This window comes from Mauremys reevesii, linkage group 24 (assembly GCF_016161935.1).
Source record: "Mauremys reevesii isolate NIE-2019 linkage group 24, ASM1616193v1, whole genome shotgun sequence".
Classification (NCBI taxonomy): domain Eukaryota; kingdom Metazoa; phylum Chordata; order Testudines; family Geoemydidae; genus Mauremys; species Mauremys reevesii.
This window is the reverse complement of record NC_052646.1, coordinates 13,859,290-13,875,943: the sequence shown is the minus strand read 5'-3', so window position 1 is coordinate 13,875,943 and position 16,654 is coordinate 13,859,290. Positions and strand designations below refer to the sequence as shown.

At 48.7% G+C, this 16,654-nt stretch overlaps 1 protein-coding gene across 2 annotated transcripts in view; it reads left to right on the top strand.

Moving 5' to 3' along the window:
- Window positions 1-13,371, top strand: part of LOC120390195 (IgGFc-binding protein-like) — a 30,041-nt gene extending 16,670 nt beyond the window's left edge. Inside the window, exons 9-14 of one of the 2 annotated variants that reach the window (XM_039512613.1) lie at window positions 64-634; window positions 1,144-1,343; window positions 2,578-2,958; window positions 5,832-6,118; window positions 6,314-6,349; window positions 12,795-13,371. In XM_039512613.1, coding sequence (XP_039368547.1) covers window positions 64-634; window positions 1,144-1,343; window positions 2,578-2,958; window positions 5,832-6,118; window positions 6,314-6,320 — 1,446 coding nt within the window. In that variant the 3' untranslated portion in view covers window positions 6,321-6,349; window positions 12,795-13,371. The remainder of the gene's footprint in view (window positions 1-63; window positions 635-1,143; window positions 1,344-2,577; window positions 2,959-5,831; window positions 6,119-6,313; window positions 6,350-12,794) is intronic. The other variant, XM_039512612.1, reaches the window with a different exon arrangement.
- The last annotated feature ends 3,283 nt before the right edge of the window (window positions 13,372-16,654 follow it).

Sequence of the window (16,654 nt, the reverse complement as noted above, 5' to 3'; positions counted from 1 at the left end):
TCACCAGGACACTGCTGCTAAGTCCCCACTAGTGACAGGTGAATTTCCCTCTCATTGGCACAGGTGGACGGGGAGCTCTACACTCTCCCACTGGCTATGGACGATGGGAAACTTTGGATCAACCAGGAAGGGAACAACATCATTGTCCAGTCTGCCTCTGGCCTCCAAGTCTTTTATGACACTGCCTCCTACCTCCTAGTGTCCATCCCCAGCACCTATAAGGGACACATGTGCGGTCTGGCTGGCAATTTCAATGGTGACAAAAATGATGACTTCCTGCTGCCCAATGGAAAGAGCACTCAAAGTCTGAGCGAGTTTGTCGCCTCCTGGAAGGTGACTGTTGATGGTGCCATGTGCTCCGATGGCTGCGGTGAGAGATGCCCCATCTGTGATGGGGCCCAGACAGCACCATACCAGTCTGAGCGCTCCTGTGGGCTGATCAGAGCCACCTCAGGTCCCTTCAGAGATTGTCACTCGCTGGTCAGCCCTGCCGAGTACTTCAACCACTGTCTCCACGACATGTGTGCTACCAACGGGACGGGAGAGACCCTCTGCCAGAGCCTCCAGGCCTACGCGGCCGCATGCCAGACAACTGGAGCCAAGATCAGAGCCTGGAGAACAGCCTCCTTCTGCCGTGAGTTTATAGAGCAACCTACAGCCCTGGTCTTTCCATTGGCTTCATTTAAAGCCCATTAGCCCCCAGAGTATTTTTTTTCCCTGATGGCAACTTAGAGCTCAGGTTTATTATATCTTCAGGTGTTTGCAGACCCTCTGTAGCCACATCATCTGCAGCATGACTGATTGCAATTTACGCACCTGTGTTTTTGATTGGTTTTGTCCAGCCAGACCACCCTTGGGTCAGATCTCCATGGGTCTTTGGGTCAGGATTGGAAGAACGTTGGTGACCCAATGGGGGACACACTGTCCTCTGGCTCTGACTCCAATGTCTGGTGCTCTGGGACACTGCAGTAAATGCTACGGTTAAGCCAAAGCTGAGGTGATCCCACCACTGAGTCAACCCACCGCAGCACCCAGCTCTGAGCTGGGTGGCACTGTGCTAGACAGTGTAACTATGTCTCCAGTGGAAATTATTTTTAAACCTTCACTCCATCCTCTTTCTCTCTTGCTTCTCTCTCTCTCCAGCCCTTGCCTGCCCACTCAACAGCCACTATGAGCTGTGCACCAAGTCCTGCGATTTCACCTGTGCTGGCTTGTCTGCCCCTGCTCAGTGCACCCAGAATTGCTTTGAAGGCTGCCAGTGCAATACTGGCTACATGTTCGATGGGGAGGGGTGCGTGTCCATGGACAGGTGCGGCTGCATGCACGATGGACGCTACATCAAGGTGAGTCTTGGCTGTTCTGTGCAATTGGTGCCTTCAGAGCCTTAGGGCTAGTCTACACTTACCAGCCGGGTCGACGCGGTGAGTTCGCCTTCTCAGAGTTTGAACTATCGCGTCTAATCTGGATGCGATAGTTCGAACTCCGGAAGCGCCGCAGTCGACTCCGGTACTCCACCACTGCAAAAGGCGGTGGCGGAGTCGACCTTGGAGCCGCGGACTTCGATTCCGCGGCGTCTGGACGGGTGAGTAGTTCGAACTAGGGTACTTCGAATTCAGCTACGCTATTCACGTAGCTGAATTTGCATACCCTAGATCGACCCCGCTTCTTAGTGTGGACCAGCCCTTAGAATAACAGGGCAGAATTGGTAAAAAGTATATGAGTTTTCTAAGAGTTTCCAGTGGACTCCACCAATAGAGAACGGATTCCATTAGTATGACAGACCTAGGTTTCATTTTTTCCATCTTCATTTCCTGAATTTTGATTTTTGTTTATGGTTCTCATTCATTTCAGATGTCATTTCAGTGGCCCATCATCATGATTTATCATTTTTGCCCTCCTTCTTGACTGTGGTTGGTCATCACCTTCTTCTGTTATCTTTTCCTTCTTTATTTGGTCATCATGCTTATCCCTTATACATTCCCCTTTACTGTGCCTGCCTTGTCTATTTAAATGTTAAGCTCTTCAGGGTGTGGGCTCTCTCACTGTATTTTTGTACAGTGTCTGGCACAATGAGGCCTCATTCTTGACTGGCCAATAGGCACTACCATAATAAATACAAAATAATTGTCCTTGTTTCTTGAGTCATGTCTATTGTCTTTTGTCTTTTCCTTCTTACTTGGGTCGTCACTGACATCCTTTGTCTTTTCCGTCTTTCTGTGGGAGCCACTATCATCCTTTAATTGCTTGTTTCCTTGATCTTCACAGTCCATCCTTTGTCTTTTCCTCTTTCTTTGATTGGTATCCTCTTTGGTTGACATTATTATCATTTAAAGTTTCCGTGTTTCTTTGATCCTCACCACTGTCCTGTATCTTCTCCTTGTTTCTTGGGTCATTGCCTTTGTCTTTCTGTTCATTTGGTCATTATTGTCATCCTTTGTCTTTCCCCATCTGGTCTTTTGTCTCCTCTTGGTGAGAGTTTCCCTAGGTATTCCAACACTGTTGCTGTTGATCTTTGGAGGCTAATATCTGACCTAACAGAAAGTTTTAGAAAGTTGTTTATTTTGGAATTTCCCTCAGTCCAGGGAGAATGTCATCTCCAGTGATTGCTCAGAGAAATGCACTTGCCACCCATCAGGTGGGCTCATCTGTGAGAAAAACAGCTGCCCCACTGGAGAGATCTGCGTGCTCAGGGATGGGATGCATGGATGCGTGAAGCAGGAAGGCCAGTGCGTGGTCTCTCCGGGTGCTTACCTTACCACCTTTGATGGTGCCAAGGGGAAACTCCTCTACAGTGGGATGTACAAAGTGGCCTCGCTCTGTGACGAGAGCTCTCCTGCCTGGTTCAAGGTGGTGGTAGACATCAGCGAATGCACCAATGATGCAATACCAGCTGGTGCAGCCATCTTTGTTTTTTTCCGAGAAGCTCTTGTCACTGTGAACAATAACATGGAGACCTGGGTAAGAGGGGGTTGGGTTGAAACATGCTGAACCAAGGGGGCAAAAGCTTCCAACATCACTTGGAGCCCAAGTGAAAAATCCTTCACTCTAATTTGGTGTCTCCAAGGCCTTGATAAATATTAGTGAATTAATCCCCATAACCCCTACCAAGGACTAAAGTAAGGGGCAGGAGGGGGGAAATACCAGAACTTGTTGGGAATTTTCAGCAAAACTTTTTTTTTCCATCAGGAAATATCGATTTGTGAAAACTTAATCTGTTTGGGAGATTCAAATACTGTTGAAAAATTCACAAAGAAATTGTTGAAACGTCCCATTTTGACCTTTTCCAAATGACAAGTTTTGATTTTCAGTTCAAAACAACTTCTCATTTAGAAATGTTACTTAATTTATAAAAACAAAAAACATAAAAAATTTAAAAATCCAAATCAAAATGAATCATTTCAAAGGATAAGTCTACAATATGGGATTATTCCGATGTCGTCAGTCAATCCTCCTTCCGTGAAATCAACGCCAGACAATCATTTTGCGCCCTTTTCCCTGGATTGCCCGGGCAGACGCCATGGCATGGCAACCATGGAGCCCGTTCAGCCTTTTTTCACTGTCACCGTATGTCTACTGGATGTTGCTAACAGACGCGGTACTGCAGTGCTACACAGCAGCATCTCCTTGCCTTTGCAAGTTAGCAAAGACAGTTACCAGCTCTACTGTACCGTCTGCTGCTTTGCAAGTTGACAATGACGGTTACCAGTCATACTGTACCATCTGTTGCTGTCATGGGTGCTCCTGGCCGGCCTCGGTGAGGTCGGTCGGGGGCGCCTGGGCAAAAATGGGAATGACTCACCAGGTCATTCTCTCCTTTAAGTTTTGTCTAATGGAGAGTCAGTCCTGCCTAGAATATCAGGCAAGCCTACTAAAGAACCAGAGAGGCAAATGGCCGCTCCGGGTCAGAGCCCCAAACATCCCGCAGAAATGATGAGCTGCATGCCATTATAGGGGGTGCCCCTGCAACAATGCCACCCATTGCTTCCCTCCTCCCTAACCCGTTCTGGGCTACCATGGCAGTTATCCCCCCATTTGTGTGATGAAGTAATAAAGAATGCATGAATAAGAAACAACCCTGACTTTATTGCCTCTGCAAGCAGAGATCAAAGGGGGGAGGGGAGGGCAGCCTCCAGCTGCTATGATATTCCAGGCAGGAGTGAATCTCCATTAGACAAAACTTAAAGAAGAGAATGACCTGGAGTCATTCCCATCTTTGCCCAGGCACCCCTGGCCAACCTCACCAAGGCCAGCCAGGAGCACTCACGGGACGACGATGACGGATATTAGTCATACTGCACCATCTGCTGTCCGCAAGGGAAGGGAAAGGAAGGGGATGCGGCTGTGTAACACTGCAGCACCGCGTCTGCCAGCAGCATCCAGTAGACATCCGGTGACATTGAAAAAAGGCGAGAGAGGATTTTTTTCCCTTTGCTTTCACAGGGGTGCGGGGGACGACGACATATACCCTAAACCACCCGCAACAATGTTTTTGACCGTTCAGGCTTTGGGAGCTCAGCCAAGAATTCAAATGGTTTTCAGAGAGTGCAGGAACTGTGGGTAGCTACAGTCGTCAGTCGCCCCTCCCTCCATGAGTGTCCATTTGATTCTTTGGCTTTCTGGTACGCTTGTCTCAGCTCCTTAAGTTTCACGCAGCACTGTGTTGAGTCCCTGTTGTGGCCTCTGTCCATCATGGCCTTGGAGATTTTTTTCAAATGTTTTGGCATTTCGTCTATTGGAATGGAGTGCTGATAGAACAGATTCATCTCCCCATACAGAGATCAGATTCAGTAACTCCCGTACGGTCCATGCTGGAGCTCGTTTTTGATTCTGGAACTGCATGGTCACCTGTGCTGATCAGCTCTCCACGCTGGGCAAATAGGAAATGAAATTCAAAAGTTTGCGGGACTTTTCCTGTCTACCTGGCCAGTGCATCTGAGTTCAGATTGCTGTCCAGAGTGGACACAATGGTGCACTGTGGGATAGCTCCCGGAGGCCAATACCGTCGAATTGCAGCCACACTAACCCTAATTCAAAATGGTAATACTGATTTGAGCGCTAATCTCCTCGTCGGGGAGGAGTACAGATATCGATATTAAGAGCCCTTTATATCGAAATAAAGGGCTTCGTTGTGTGGACGGGTGCAGGGTTAATTCGGTTTAATGCTGCTAAATTCGAGATAACCTCGTAGTGTAGACCAGACTAAAGTTATGGAAATGAAACATTTCACTTATCTGATCCAAAACAATTTGCAGATTATCAGCTTTTTTTCAACATTTTGACTTTTCCTCGCATTTTCGGATGGCAAAAAAAGTCAAAATCTCAATTATTTTCATGGGATAGGAAAACAATTTTCCCTCTCAGCTCTAGAAAATAGAGATCCCCATGTCTGCTGAAAGAAAAGGACAGGACCTTATATCTCTGTAGCTCTGGTAGAAAGTACCCTTCCCTATTGCTCTCGGTGACTGCAAGGAGATCTCCCACTATGGTTTCAACCTGCTTTGACCATTGAATGGGACAGGCCTTAGTATCCCCAGAAACTCAGGTATAAACTGATCCAATGTCTTGCCTAAGGTCAAATAGGGAGTCAGCTGAGCAGTTGGGAATAGAACCCAGGAGTCCTGACTACAAGCTCTCCTTGCTCTAACCACCAGACCCCTCCCAGAACCCAGGATAGAGCCCAGGAGTCCCCCAGCAGCTGCATCCACTAGATCTTATTCTAGACCCCATTGACTTGTAATGGGGCCCATGGACTCTAGCTCAGTCCCTGCTCCATCTCACTGACCCCCCACATCCCCCTGCTCTCCCCTGGCCTCCCCATCTGTGCTTTCCAGGTGAACGGGCGCTCAGTGCAGCTCCCGGCGAACGTCTCCGATGCTGTGTCTGTGATCGAGTCTCAGGGCGGCGTGGCCGTGGTCCAGGCCTCGGGGATGCAAGTTCTGTTCAGCCCCAGTGGGGAGGTGACGCTGAGGGTGGGCGAGAGCCTGGCTAACAAGCTGTGCGCACCCTGCGGGAACTTCAATGGCGACGTCTCCGATGACCTGCAGCTGCCCAGCGGGCAAATCGTGGGGAACATCGCCGAGGTCATCGACGCCTGGAAGGCCAGAGACTTTTTAGGATGGTGAGTGGCTCTGCAGATGTGGCTTGTTCAGTCAGTGCCTAGCAATGACTGATTGTAGTTGGGATACAGAGTTGGGCTGGTTGTATAAACCCTGGGTACTAGCAGACTGTAGGGACAAACCTGTCCTGGGACTAGCAGGCTGTAGTAGATGGGGATTCAATGGGGCTTCTCCGTCTTTTTTGATTCTGTCCACAGTGACTGACACACAAAGGCAAGATGCTTCTCTGACTGGTAAGTGACCTGCTCTTTCTAATACATCACGGCATCAGCTCTGCATACATCTGATGGTTTAACTGCGCTGGTTTCATCAACTCTAATTGCTTTACAATAACGTTTTCTGTGATTTAATTTCCTAGGTTTTTATTAATGCTTAAGCATGGGGTCAGAGGCTGGGCAAAAGGTTTGAATTGATCTATGAAGGGAGTAAAAGGGAGAATAGAGCCAACCCATTTAATCGTAAATGTCTTTTTGACCAACTAGAAATTTCCATGGACAATTTTTGCTTTTGTCAAAACTGTTTGGGTAGTTTAGGAAAAATGTTTGAAACTAACCTGACTGAAAAATGTTTTAAAAGTTTATTTTGTTTGGAGGCCATTTTCCCCCTGTTTGGTTATTTCACCCCTTTCTTTTCCTTTTCTACTGGAAAAATGGGAAAAAAGGGAGGAGTAAAAAAACAAAAAGAAACACAATGTTTGCAATTTGAAATGAAATTAAAAAAATGATTTTTTTCTTTGAAACAATTCCCAGAAATTTTTAAAAACAAAATGTGTTTCTTTTGTGATTTTTCATTTAAATTAAAATGTAATTTTAGTAGGAGAGCCCCTGATGACAGATTATTTTATTCATCAGCAATAGCACATCAACAAACCTCTTTCCCATTGTAGGGTAAAATCAGATGGAATAGCATAGACCCTGACAGAGAAATCTTATATGTTTACATAGTCCCTCAAGCTTATTTGCACATAGTCCATCGTATCTAGGGACATAGGACTGGACAGAACCTCCTGGGCGTTTGTGTCCAGTCCCTGCTATCACAGGCCACCATGTCCTATAATTCCGGTCATAAATGTATTAAGCTTCATCTAATACTAGTTAGGTTGTTTGCTCTCATTTCTTCCAAAACGAAATCACTCCCCTAGAAATCTTCTGCTAATCTCCAGCCTAAATCTGTTCATGTCCATTTTATCCCCATTTGTTCCGGTGCCAACATTGTCCTTTAGCTTCAATAGCTCCTCTCCCTCCTTGATGTTTAGTCCTTGATGCGTCTACAGAGGCCAATCATATCCCCTCTCATCCCGTGTTTTAAGCTAAAGAAACCAAGGTCTTTCAGTCTCCACTCATAAGATAGGCTCCATTCCCCCTGATCATCCTCGTACCCATCTTCTGCACCTGTTCCAGTTTGAACTGATCTTTCCTGAGCAGGGGTAACCAGAACTGGACACAGTATTCCAGATGAAGTCTTCCCAATTCCTTATACAATGGAGCTAATATTTCCCAGGTGCACACAGTCCATCAAGTTTATGTGCATGACCCATCAGTATCAATAGTGGAATGTCAATTCGGAGATGGTATTATCTCAATGTAGGCCATTTATGAGCTCGTTCCTGCTATTGGGTCCAGTTCAGAGGTCCACACTTAAAAAAGAGATGCTGACGAATTGAAAAGGTTCAGAAAAGAGCAAAACTTGTCAAGATTTCAAAAAATTTCCCATTCCTCATTGAGACAAAACCAAGACCTTTCAACGTGCTTCATGGAGAAAAAGCTTCTCCCTAGAATACCCAGAAGCCTGGGAGTTAAGACATTTACCTGCAAAATAGGTGACCCATGTTCAAGTCTCTGCTACTGTCATTCTCCAGCATCCCAGGTGACTGTCCTCCCCACCAGGCTCTTGGCTATTCTGGGGCAGATCTTTTTCTGGTTTTGCCCAGAAATTCCATCCTGGACCTGAGAAAACTATCTCAGCAACAACAAAAAAAGTGTTACCTGTTCATTCCCATGAAAAGTTTTGGTTTTGACCAGTCGGCATTTTCTGAAGAAAACCTGTTTTGTCATAAAATCCCTGACCAGTTCTGCATGAGAATAATCCAGGCAGGAAATCCCACCCTAGAGTGAGAGGCTTAAGGAGCTGTATCTATCTCACTTATCCAACAAAGACTAAGAGGTGACTTAATCATGGTTTGTATGGATCTCCTCTAGAAGGAGAAGATTTCTGACCAGAGAGGGCTCTTTGATCCAGTAGAAAAAGGCAGAATGAGATCCAGGGGTTAGAACCTGAAGCAAGACAAATTTAGGCTAGAAATAAGGCACAGATTTTAAGAGTGAGCAGAATTAGCTGTTGGAATAGCTGACCTAAGGATGGGACAGACTGTCCTTTACTTGCAGTCTGTGGGTCAAGACTGGAAGTCCTTTTAAAAGCTATGCTATAGCTCTAACAAGAAGTTATGGGATTGATGGGAAAATTACTGGGTAAGATTCTCTGGCCAGTTCTAGACAGGTCAGACTAGATAATGGTCCTAGAATCTATGAATCATGCTTATTTGTACACATGCTTATGCACACAGAGTGTATCTATTTTACAAGCATACACCCATTATGCTTTTGCACACATGGCCCATCAAGCTTATGTGTACCGCACGTAACTTTTAGATGCATGAGCATATAATTTATCTGTGCAGCACTTAACATATATCCACTGGTTCATAAAAGTTCAGTTACGATGAAAAATGGCAAAAAATGATCAGAAATCCCCCCCCCCCATCCAATTTATTTGTTACCACAAATCTATTCAAGATAAACCTCACTAGTAAATCTTGCCTGGATAGACAACTTGTTTAAAAGATGTGTCAACAAAGAAAGATTCCAAGGACTGCTTTTAGCAAGAGTACAATTTCACAGGCTTTTGATTAGAAATACACTGTACGTAGAGAAACCAAACAACAAAGTTACGGAAAATTCAAACTACACTAAAAGAACTTTGTTTCCACAATCAAACCCTCAAAAAGTTAGGAAATGCCAGCATTAAGGTTGCCTGTGTAATCTTAATTCAGTCCCCTTGTTTTTTTTGAGACCTTAGGTCTGATTTGCAGAGGTGCTGCACACTCCCAGCCGTGACTGAGATCAAGGGCAGCTGGGCTTTGACCATAGACTGAGCTATGGAAATGCTCAGCACTCTGGGAAACCATCGCAAATTGGGCATCCAGAATTAGTAGACACTTTCTGATAATTTTGGCCTTAAGGCCTGGTCTACACTGGGGGGGGGGGGGTATTGATCTAAGATACACAACTTCAGCTACGTGAATAGCGTAGCTGAAGTCGAAGTATCTTAGATCGATTTGCCTCGGGTCCTCACGGCACGGGATCGATGTCCGCGGCTCCCCTATCGACTCTGCTACCGCCGCTCACTCCAGTGGAGTTCCAGAGTCGATGGGGAGCGCATTCGGGGATCGATATATCGCGTCTAGATGAGACGTGATATATCGATCCCCGAGAAATCGATCGCTACCCGCCGATATGGCGGGTAGTCTGTACGTACCCAAAGTCTCTGGCTTTCAGTTCCTTATCTGTACAATTGGGATGGTAGTGCCACCTTTCCCCACAGGGATTGGATGCGGAAAAATCCATTTGTGACTGCGAAGCACTCGTATACGATTAGTCCAAGTGCCCTGGAAATGCCCAAGATGATGTAAAGAACTCTTGAATAACTCCCCATTCACTGACAGTGGTGGGGATCCTGTGGAGAAATAGTCAGTGGTCATATCATTAAAATATCATTAAAGCATCCATCCCCAAACTGTGGTGTGCGCCCCCCTTGGGTGGTGCAGAGACATTTGGGGGGGGGTGCGGCTGGGTCCCAGGCCAGCTCTGGAGGGTGTGGGTGGGGAGAGGACACCGCCCAGCTCCACTCCTGGCCCCACTTCCAGGGCCCCTCTGCCAGCCCTGCCCCTGCCAATCCCCAGCTATGGCCCCGCTCCAGGCCCCAGGGTGGGGGCGGACAATGGTGGGGGGGGCATGACCCTGAAAAGTTTGGAGACCACTGCATTTAAGGTTGTATCACAGGGGTAGGCAACCTATGGCACGTGCGCCGAAGGTGGCACACGAGCTGATTTTCAGTGGCACTCACACTACCCGGGTCCTGGCCACCGGTCCAGGGGGATTCTGCATTTTAAGTTAATTTAAAATGAAGTTTCTTAAACATTTTAAAAACCTTATTTACTTTACATACAACAATAATTTAGTTATATATTAGAGACTTATAGAAAGAGATCTTCTAAAAACATTAAAATGTATGACTGGCACACGAAACCTTAAATTAGAGTGAATAAATGAAGACTTGGCACACCACTTCTGAAAGGTTGCCAGCCCTGTTGTATCATAATGCAAAGTCACAAGGGGGCTGAATTAAGGTTGCCCCTGAGCCTGACCCATTCCCCACCCCTGAATCTCTTCTCCCTTCTTACTGTGCCCAGCTCTGCTCCCCTCTTGCTATGTCTTTCTCCTCCATGCTGGAAACCAGGAGGGGGACCACAGAAAGCACAGGAGACACAGTGTTCTCCATTTCGCACCTAGCTGCTGGGAGGAACAGTTGAAGGAAAAGTGCTGGTCAGCTCCAGCAGGCTTGGGCTGGACCATGCTCAGTCGCTCTGTGGGGTTGGTGCATGTGCAGTCTGATCATATGTAGGGGGTGTGAGGAGAGGCTGGAGCATGCTCAGTGAGGATGGAATAGTTGTAAAACTCAAAGTCTCTACTGAGCATGTGCAAACTGAGATTTTTAAAATGCTTATAATTTGCTGAAGTTAAGTTTTTTTCACAGTGGTGGCAAAAGGCACCTCCCTGACCTCAGGGTGGCTGTCTCCCTAAGTTTAAGTCTTTGCTCCAAAACGTGGAGGTGCTAGAGCTTCTCAAAGAGACTGTGGAAAGATTTTTTTTTAACATGGGCAAAACAAGGTATTGTTCCTTAATTAGTTGTTGTGCCTCAGGGTACCTTTCAAAAACAAAACAACCTGAGGCAGAGGCCCAGCATGGGAAATTTCAGCCTGAACAGTTGAAGTCTGGCAAAGTTATAAGCAACTGAAAATAGGGTCTTGTTGGGAAATCTTAACCATAGATGGCGCCACCAGCCTAGCATATAATGTAAATGCATCTATCTTCAGATTGCTGCAACAAGAAGGGTAAGTAGTATCATCCTAGTTTTACAGTGTGTGAAACTGAGGCACAGAAATGAAGTGGAACAGAACCCCAACCTCTCTCGTTCCAACTGCTACAGCCCACTTCTGTCCCAGGGCCAAGATTCCTAGCTCCCCCTGCTAAACATGATTCCTCCCACAGAGGTGGGAACTGGGAGTCCTGACTCCTAGCCTCCGCCACCACCACCCTACTTTAACCATTAGACACCACTCCTCCCACAAAGCCAGGGATAGAACCCACGAGTCTTGGCTCCCAGCTCCCCTGCTCTAACCCACCAGATGCCTCTCTGCCCGAGTGGAGAATAAAAGACTGTATCACAATAATGCATATGCAAAAGGGGGCTGAATTAAGTTTTTACAGGGCCACTTTAACTGTGGCATTTCCTAAGTTTTGACCAAGTGACTTAACAACCTTACTGCTCTTTTAGGGTAGCTTTTGTGTGTGATATAGGTAGATCTATAGCCAGTCGCTCAGCCCACTCTCCTGTAATGTAAACATATACCACCAGAATGTGGCAGTGAGAAGGGTATTATCCCAGTTATACTAAGGGGGAAATGGAGGCACGGTCATACCCAGAGCAGCCAACCCGATGGCTTGTTCCCTGTTGACTCTGGGTTTCACACCCTTCTCCAGAGCGGTGGGAAAACCACGTGCCGCCCCCCCCACCTGACTGGCTGCCTTTTCCCCCCATGTTTCTGCCTCACTGGGGAAGGGCAGCCAATCAGAGCCTGGTCTCTCAGCAAATGTCACAAACAGCACTCTCCTCCCCCATCCTGCAGGAAGTGAAAAGGCTCAGCTTTGGCGGGGGGGGGGGGGTGTCATCTGATAGGGGCTGCTGCCCCTTCAGCCCTATAGCCCCTCACACACACACAACCTAGCAGGGCCTGGCCCTGTCCACAAACTGAGCCCTGCTCCCTTGTGGGTGGAGTTTCCCTTCCCATTCCAAGCCAGGCCCCTCCCACAAGGGGTGGAGCTACCCCATCTATGTGTCAGTGGGGCTGAGCTGCGGGATTTGAGTGGTGGAGGGAGTGGCCACTCTCAGCAGCTCCCCACATGAAACGGGAGACTGGGGGCGAGGGAGGAGGGGTGGCTGTGAAGCAAGATGGCACCAGTGCTAAGGGGGCAGCTGGTCACGGGGATTGGGTGTAGGGTTACTGGGGGCAGAAGAACATGGCACCTGGGAGTTCAGAAACGGGGAGAGGGCAGGGCCAGGCCAGCCAGCACCATCTATTCAGGGAACTGGGATTGTCTGCCTCCCAAACTGGACAAAACTGGTGCCGAGTCCTGGGGATGGGAGGGGAAGCAGTGCCAGAATCTTGCCTCCCCTTCCTCGGGCGAGCTGGGTAGGAAGAGCCAGCTCAGGGGCGTGGGGAGAAGCAGAGCGGTCTAGGCGGCCAAGAGAGTCCCAGGAGGACGTACACAGGGGCTCTGTTACAAGGAGACAGCCAGGGCATCCGTCCCAGCTCATGCCCGGCCGTGTTTTCTCTTCTAGCCACGCTTCTAACATCGTGTGAGCTGACCTGGGAGCTCCGTTGGTCCCTGCACATTAGACGGCGCCAGCGTGGGTTTGGCCCAGGAATTCCCACTACACAGAGTGCTGGAGGCAGCTGGGACTCACCGGGCCATGCGTGTGGCTGAAACCCTGGGCTGATGTGTACAGAGCTGTGTGAGGGAACTGGGTGCACCACTTTCCCAGCTTTGGATATCTCAGCCTAAACACACACACACACACGCACGCGCGCACACACACAGACGCAAACATGCATTGTATAGAGCTAGCTATAGGGTTAGAATCACAGAATATCAGGGTTGGAAGGGACCTCAGGAGGTATCTAGTCCAACCCCCTGCTCAAAGCAGGACCAATTCCCAACTAAATCATCCCAGCCGGGGCTTTATCAAGCCGCACCTTAACAAATATTGAATTATCAAAAGCATCCAAAGGAATTAGGCACTAGAGCTGGTTGAAATTTTTTGGACAAAACTGCAGAATTGATGACACCAAAATGTTCCACAAATTTGGGTTGATTTTTGCCAAATTGCACATTAAGAAAAAATGTAAGGGGGAAAAAAGGAGGCTTTGTCTTGATGTTTTCGAAATAAAAGGTTTCAATTTTAAAATTTCCTTTTATTTTATTTTTTAAAAATCCCAAAACATTTTGAAGTGGTCAAAATTTAAATGAAATGGTTCATTTGAACCCCAAATAATTTTTGTTCAACTTTTCAATGAGCCAAAAATGATGAAAAGTTGAATTTTTGGTCCAGCCTGGAACAGTTTCCCCCCCCCCCAACTTTTCAAAATTGTAAATGAACCAAAAAAATCAAATTATTTGCCCATCTCTATTAGGCTCACAGACTTTAAGGCCAGAAGGAACCATCATGATCATCTAGTCTGATCTGCACCTCACAAGCCACAGAATCTCATCCACCAACTCCTGCAACAGACCTATAACCTCTGGCTGAGTTACTGATGTCCTCAAATGATGTTTTAAAAACTTCCAGTTACAAAGAATCTATCATTTACTCTATTTAATTCAAACCAGCAAGTGACCTGTGCCCCATGCTGCAGAGGAAGGCCAAAAAAACCCAGGGTCTCTGCCAATCTGACCGGGGGACAAATTCCTTCCTGACTCTAAATATGATGATCAGTTAGACTGTGGCCCACCAGCCAGATCCAACCCACCAGCCATTTTAATCTGGCCCTTAAGCTCCCGCTGGGAAGCAGGATCTGGGGCTTGCCCCACTCTGGCACTCCAGCCGGGGAGCAGGGTCAGGGACTGCTCCATGCAACTCCCAGAAGCAGTGGCATGGCCCCATCGCTGGCTCCTATGTGTAGGGGTAGCCAGGATGCTCTGCTCTGCACACTGCCCCCGCCCCAAGCACTGCCCTTGCATCTCCCATTGGCCGGGAACTGCAACCAATGGGAGCTGCAGGGGCAGTGCCTGCAGATGGGACAGCGTGCACAGCCACCTGGCTGCACCTCAGTGTAGAAGCCAGAGAAGGGACATGCCGCTGCTTCCGGGAGCTGCCTGAGGTAAGCTCCGCCCTGAGTCTGCACCCCTGAGCCTCTCCCCATGCCCGAACCCTAACCCCCAGCCCTGATCCACCCTCTGAACCCCTCGGGCCCAGCCCGGAGCACCCTCCTACACCCCAAACTCCTCATCCCCAGCACTCCCCAGAGACCATCCCCTGCACCCCACCCTCCACCCCAGCCTGGAGCCCCCTCCCACACCCTGAACTCCTCATTTCTAGTCCCACCCCGGATCCCGCACCCCCAACCAGAGCCCTCACCCCCGTCCACACCCGAAACCCAATTTTGTAGGTATTCATAGCCTGCCATACAATTTTTATTCCCAGATGTGGCCCTTGGGCCAAAAAGTTTGCCCACCCCTGGGTTAGACTCTGAGCATGTTGGCAAGACCCACCAGCCAGACACCAGGGAAAGAATCCTCTGTAGTCACTCAGAGCCCTCCCCGTGTAGTGTCCCATCGTCGGCCATTGGGGATATTTGCTATTAGCAGTCGAGCATGGGCCATACACATCACACCATCCCCTCCATAAACTTATCAAGCTCAGTCTTGAAGCCAGTTTGTTTTTTTGCCCCCACTGCTCCCCTTAGGAGGCTGCTCCAGAACTTCTTTCTTCGGATGGTTAGACACCTTCGTCTAATTTCAAGCCTAACTTGCTGATGGCCAGTTTATATCCCTTTGTTCTTGTGTCCACTTTTGCCCGAAATAATATTACGCACCCAGCACAACCAGGTGTGGGGACATGCAGCTCCTTTACAAATTCTACCCTCAATGGTTGAAATGCTGCTTTTTTGTTGTCCGTTTCCAGCCAGACCTGCTGATTTGGGGATAACGGAATAAATGTGTTTACAAACTTTTATCACTGTTTGGTTGGTTTTTTCCACAGCTGAATCTCAGCCTGGCCCGCCTGCCCCATCCCTGCCACTGTGGATCAATGGGCTCATCTACCCAATGTGCCCCTTGCTGTGCCATAACAGACCTGTGGGCCCATCTAGCTCGGTATCAGGCCTCTGACAGGGCCAGTGTGGAACGATTCAGAGCAAGAGGTGAGCTGCCCATGTTGTCCCAAGATAGAAATTCCTTCCTATACCCTGAAAGAGGGTCAACTTGTACCCTCAGACCAAAGGAAAACGTGATGGCATAATCCACATCACACTATCATTTTAACCTACCCTGCAAAGAGTCCTGCTCCTTCCAGGCCACTGGGACCCCCATTGCTAATGCCCCTCAATCCCATTGCAGAGCCTCCTGCTATCCCAGCCCTGGGCTAATCCCCCCACAATTTTGCTAGTGCCCCTCGATCCTGACCCACAGCCCCCTGCCATCCCAGCGCTAGGTTCCCTCCACCCACCTAGTTCTGTAATTGCTTAGTAGATTTCATCCTGGAATGGGCCACCAGATACACCAAGAAAACCTGCTTCAATACAGAAATAAAACCACCTCCCACTGCACATCCCTAGTTATCACCTACCACCCCACACTGGAACCCATACAGGGTATCATCATCAAACAATTACATCCCACACTTGATGGAGACCCCATCCTAAAAGAAATCTTCCCTGAACCCCTTCTTCTGGCCTTCAAACAGCCCCCCAGCGTCGCCAAGCTCATCCTCAGAAGCAAGCTCCCCACTGAGCTGGACACACGAGCTCAAAGCAGCACCAGACCCTGCCAGGACAACAGATGTAAAACCTGCAGATATATCCCCACTGCTACAATGATCAACACCCTCCACAACACACCTTTCACCCCTTCCCCCCCTCACATAAGTCCCATCCTACACACACCTATCACAACATGTGGGGTACTTCATCCAGGGCACTAAATGCCCTAACAACAGCTGTGTGGGTGAAACCAGACCATCACCGCGCTCTCCAATGAACGCACACAGAAAAATGATAAAAGACAAAATACCCAAGCACCCCTGGGCACAGGGCCGTCCCTAGCCATTTTGGTGCCCTACACAGACCCCCACGGAGGGGCTGTTTGGGGCCCCAGGTCTCCGTGCAGGAGGGGGAGGGGGAGAAGCTGGCCCCAGGCCTCCACAGGGGGCCAGGCGCAGGCTTGGGGGTAAAGGGGAACCTCCCCCCAGCCTGAGCTGGCGGAGCAGAGTGGACTGGGGCTGGGTCACTCCACTTCCTGCCGCCTGGCGAGTGCAGGGCAGGCCCGACTCCGCACTCACGGAGGAAGTGGAGCGACTTGGCCCCAGCCCACTCTGCTCTGCTCCCCTGGCTCCTGGACTTTGGGGAAGGGGGGAACTGCTCCCCAGCACTCACCGGAGGCGCAGCTGGGAGCCGGCAGTGTGGAGGGCCTGGGGCCGGGTTG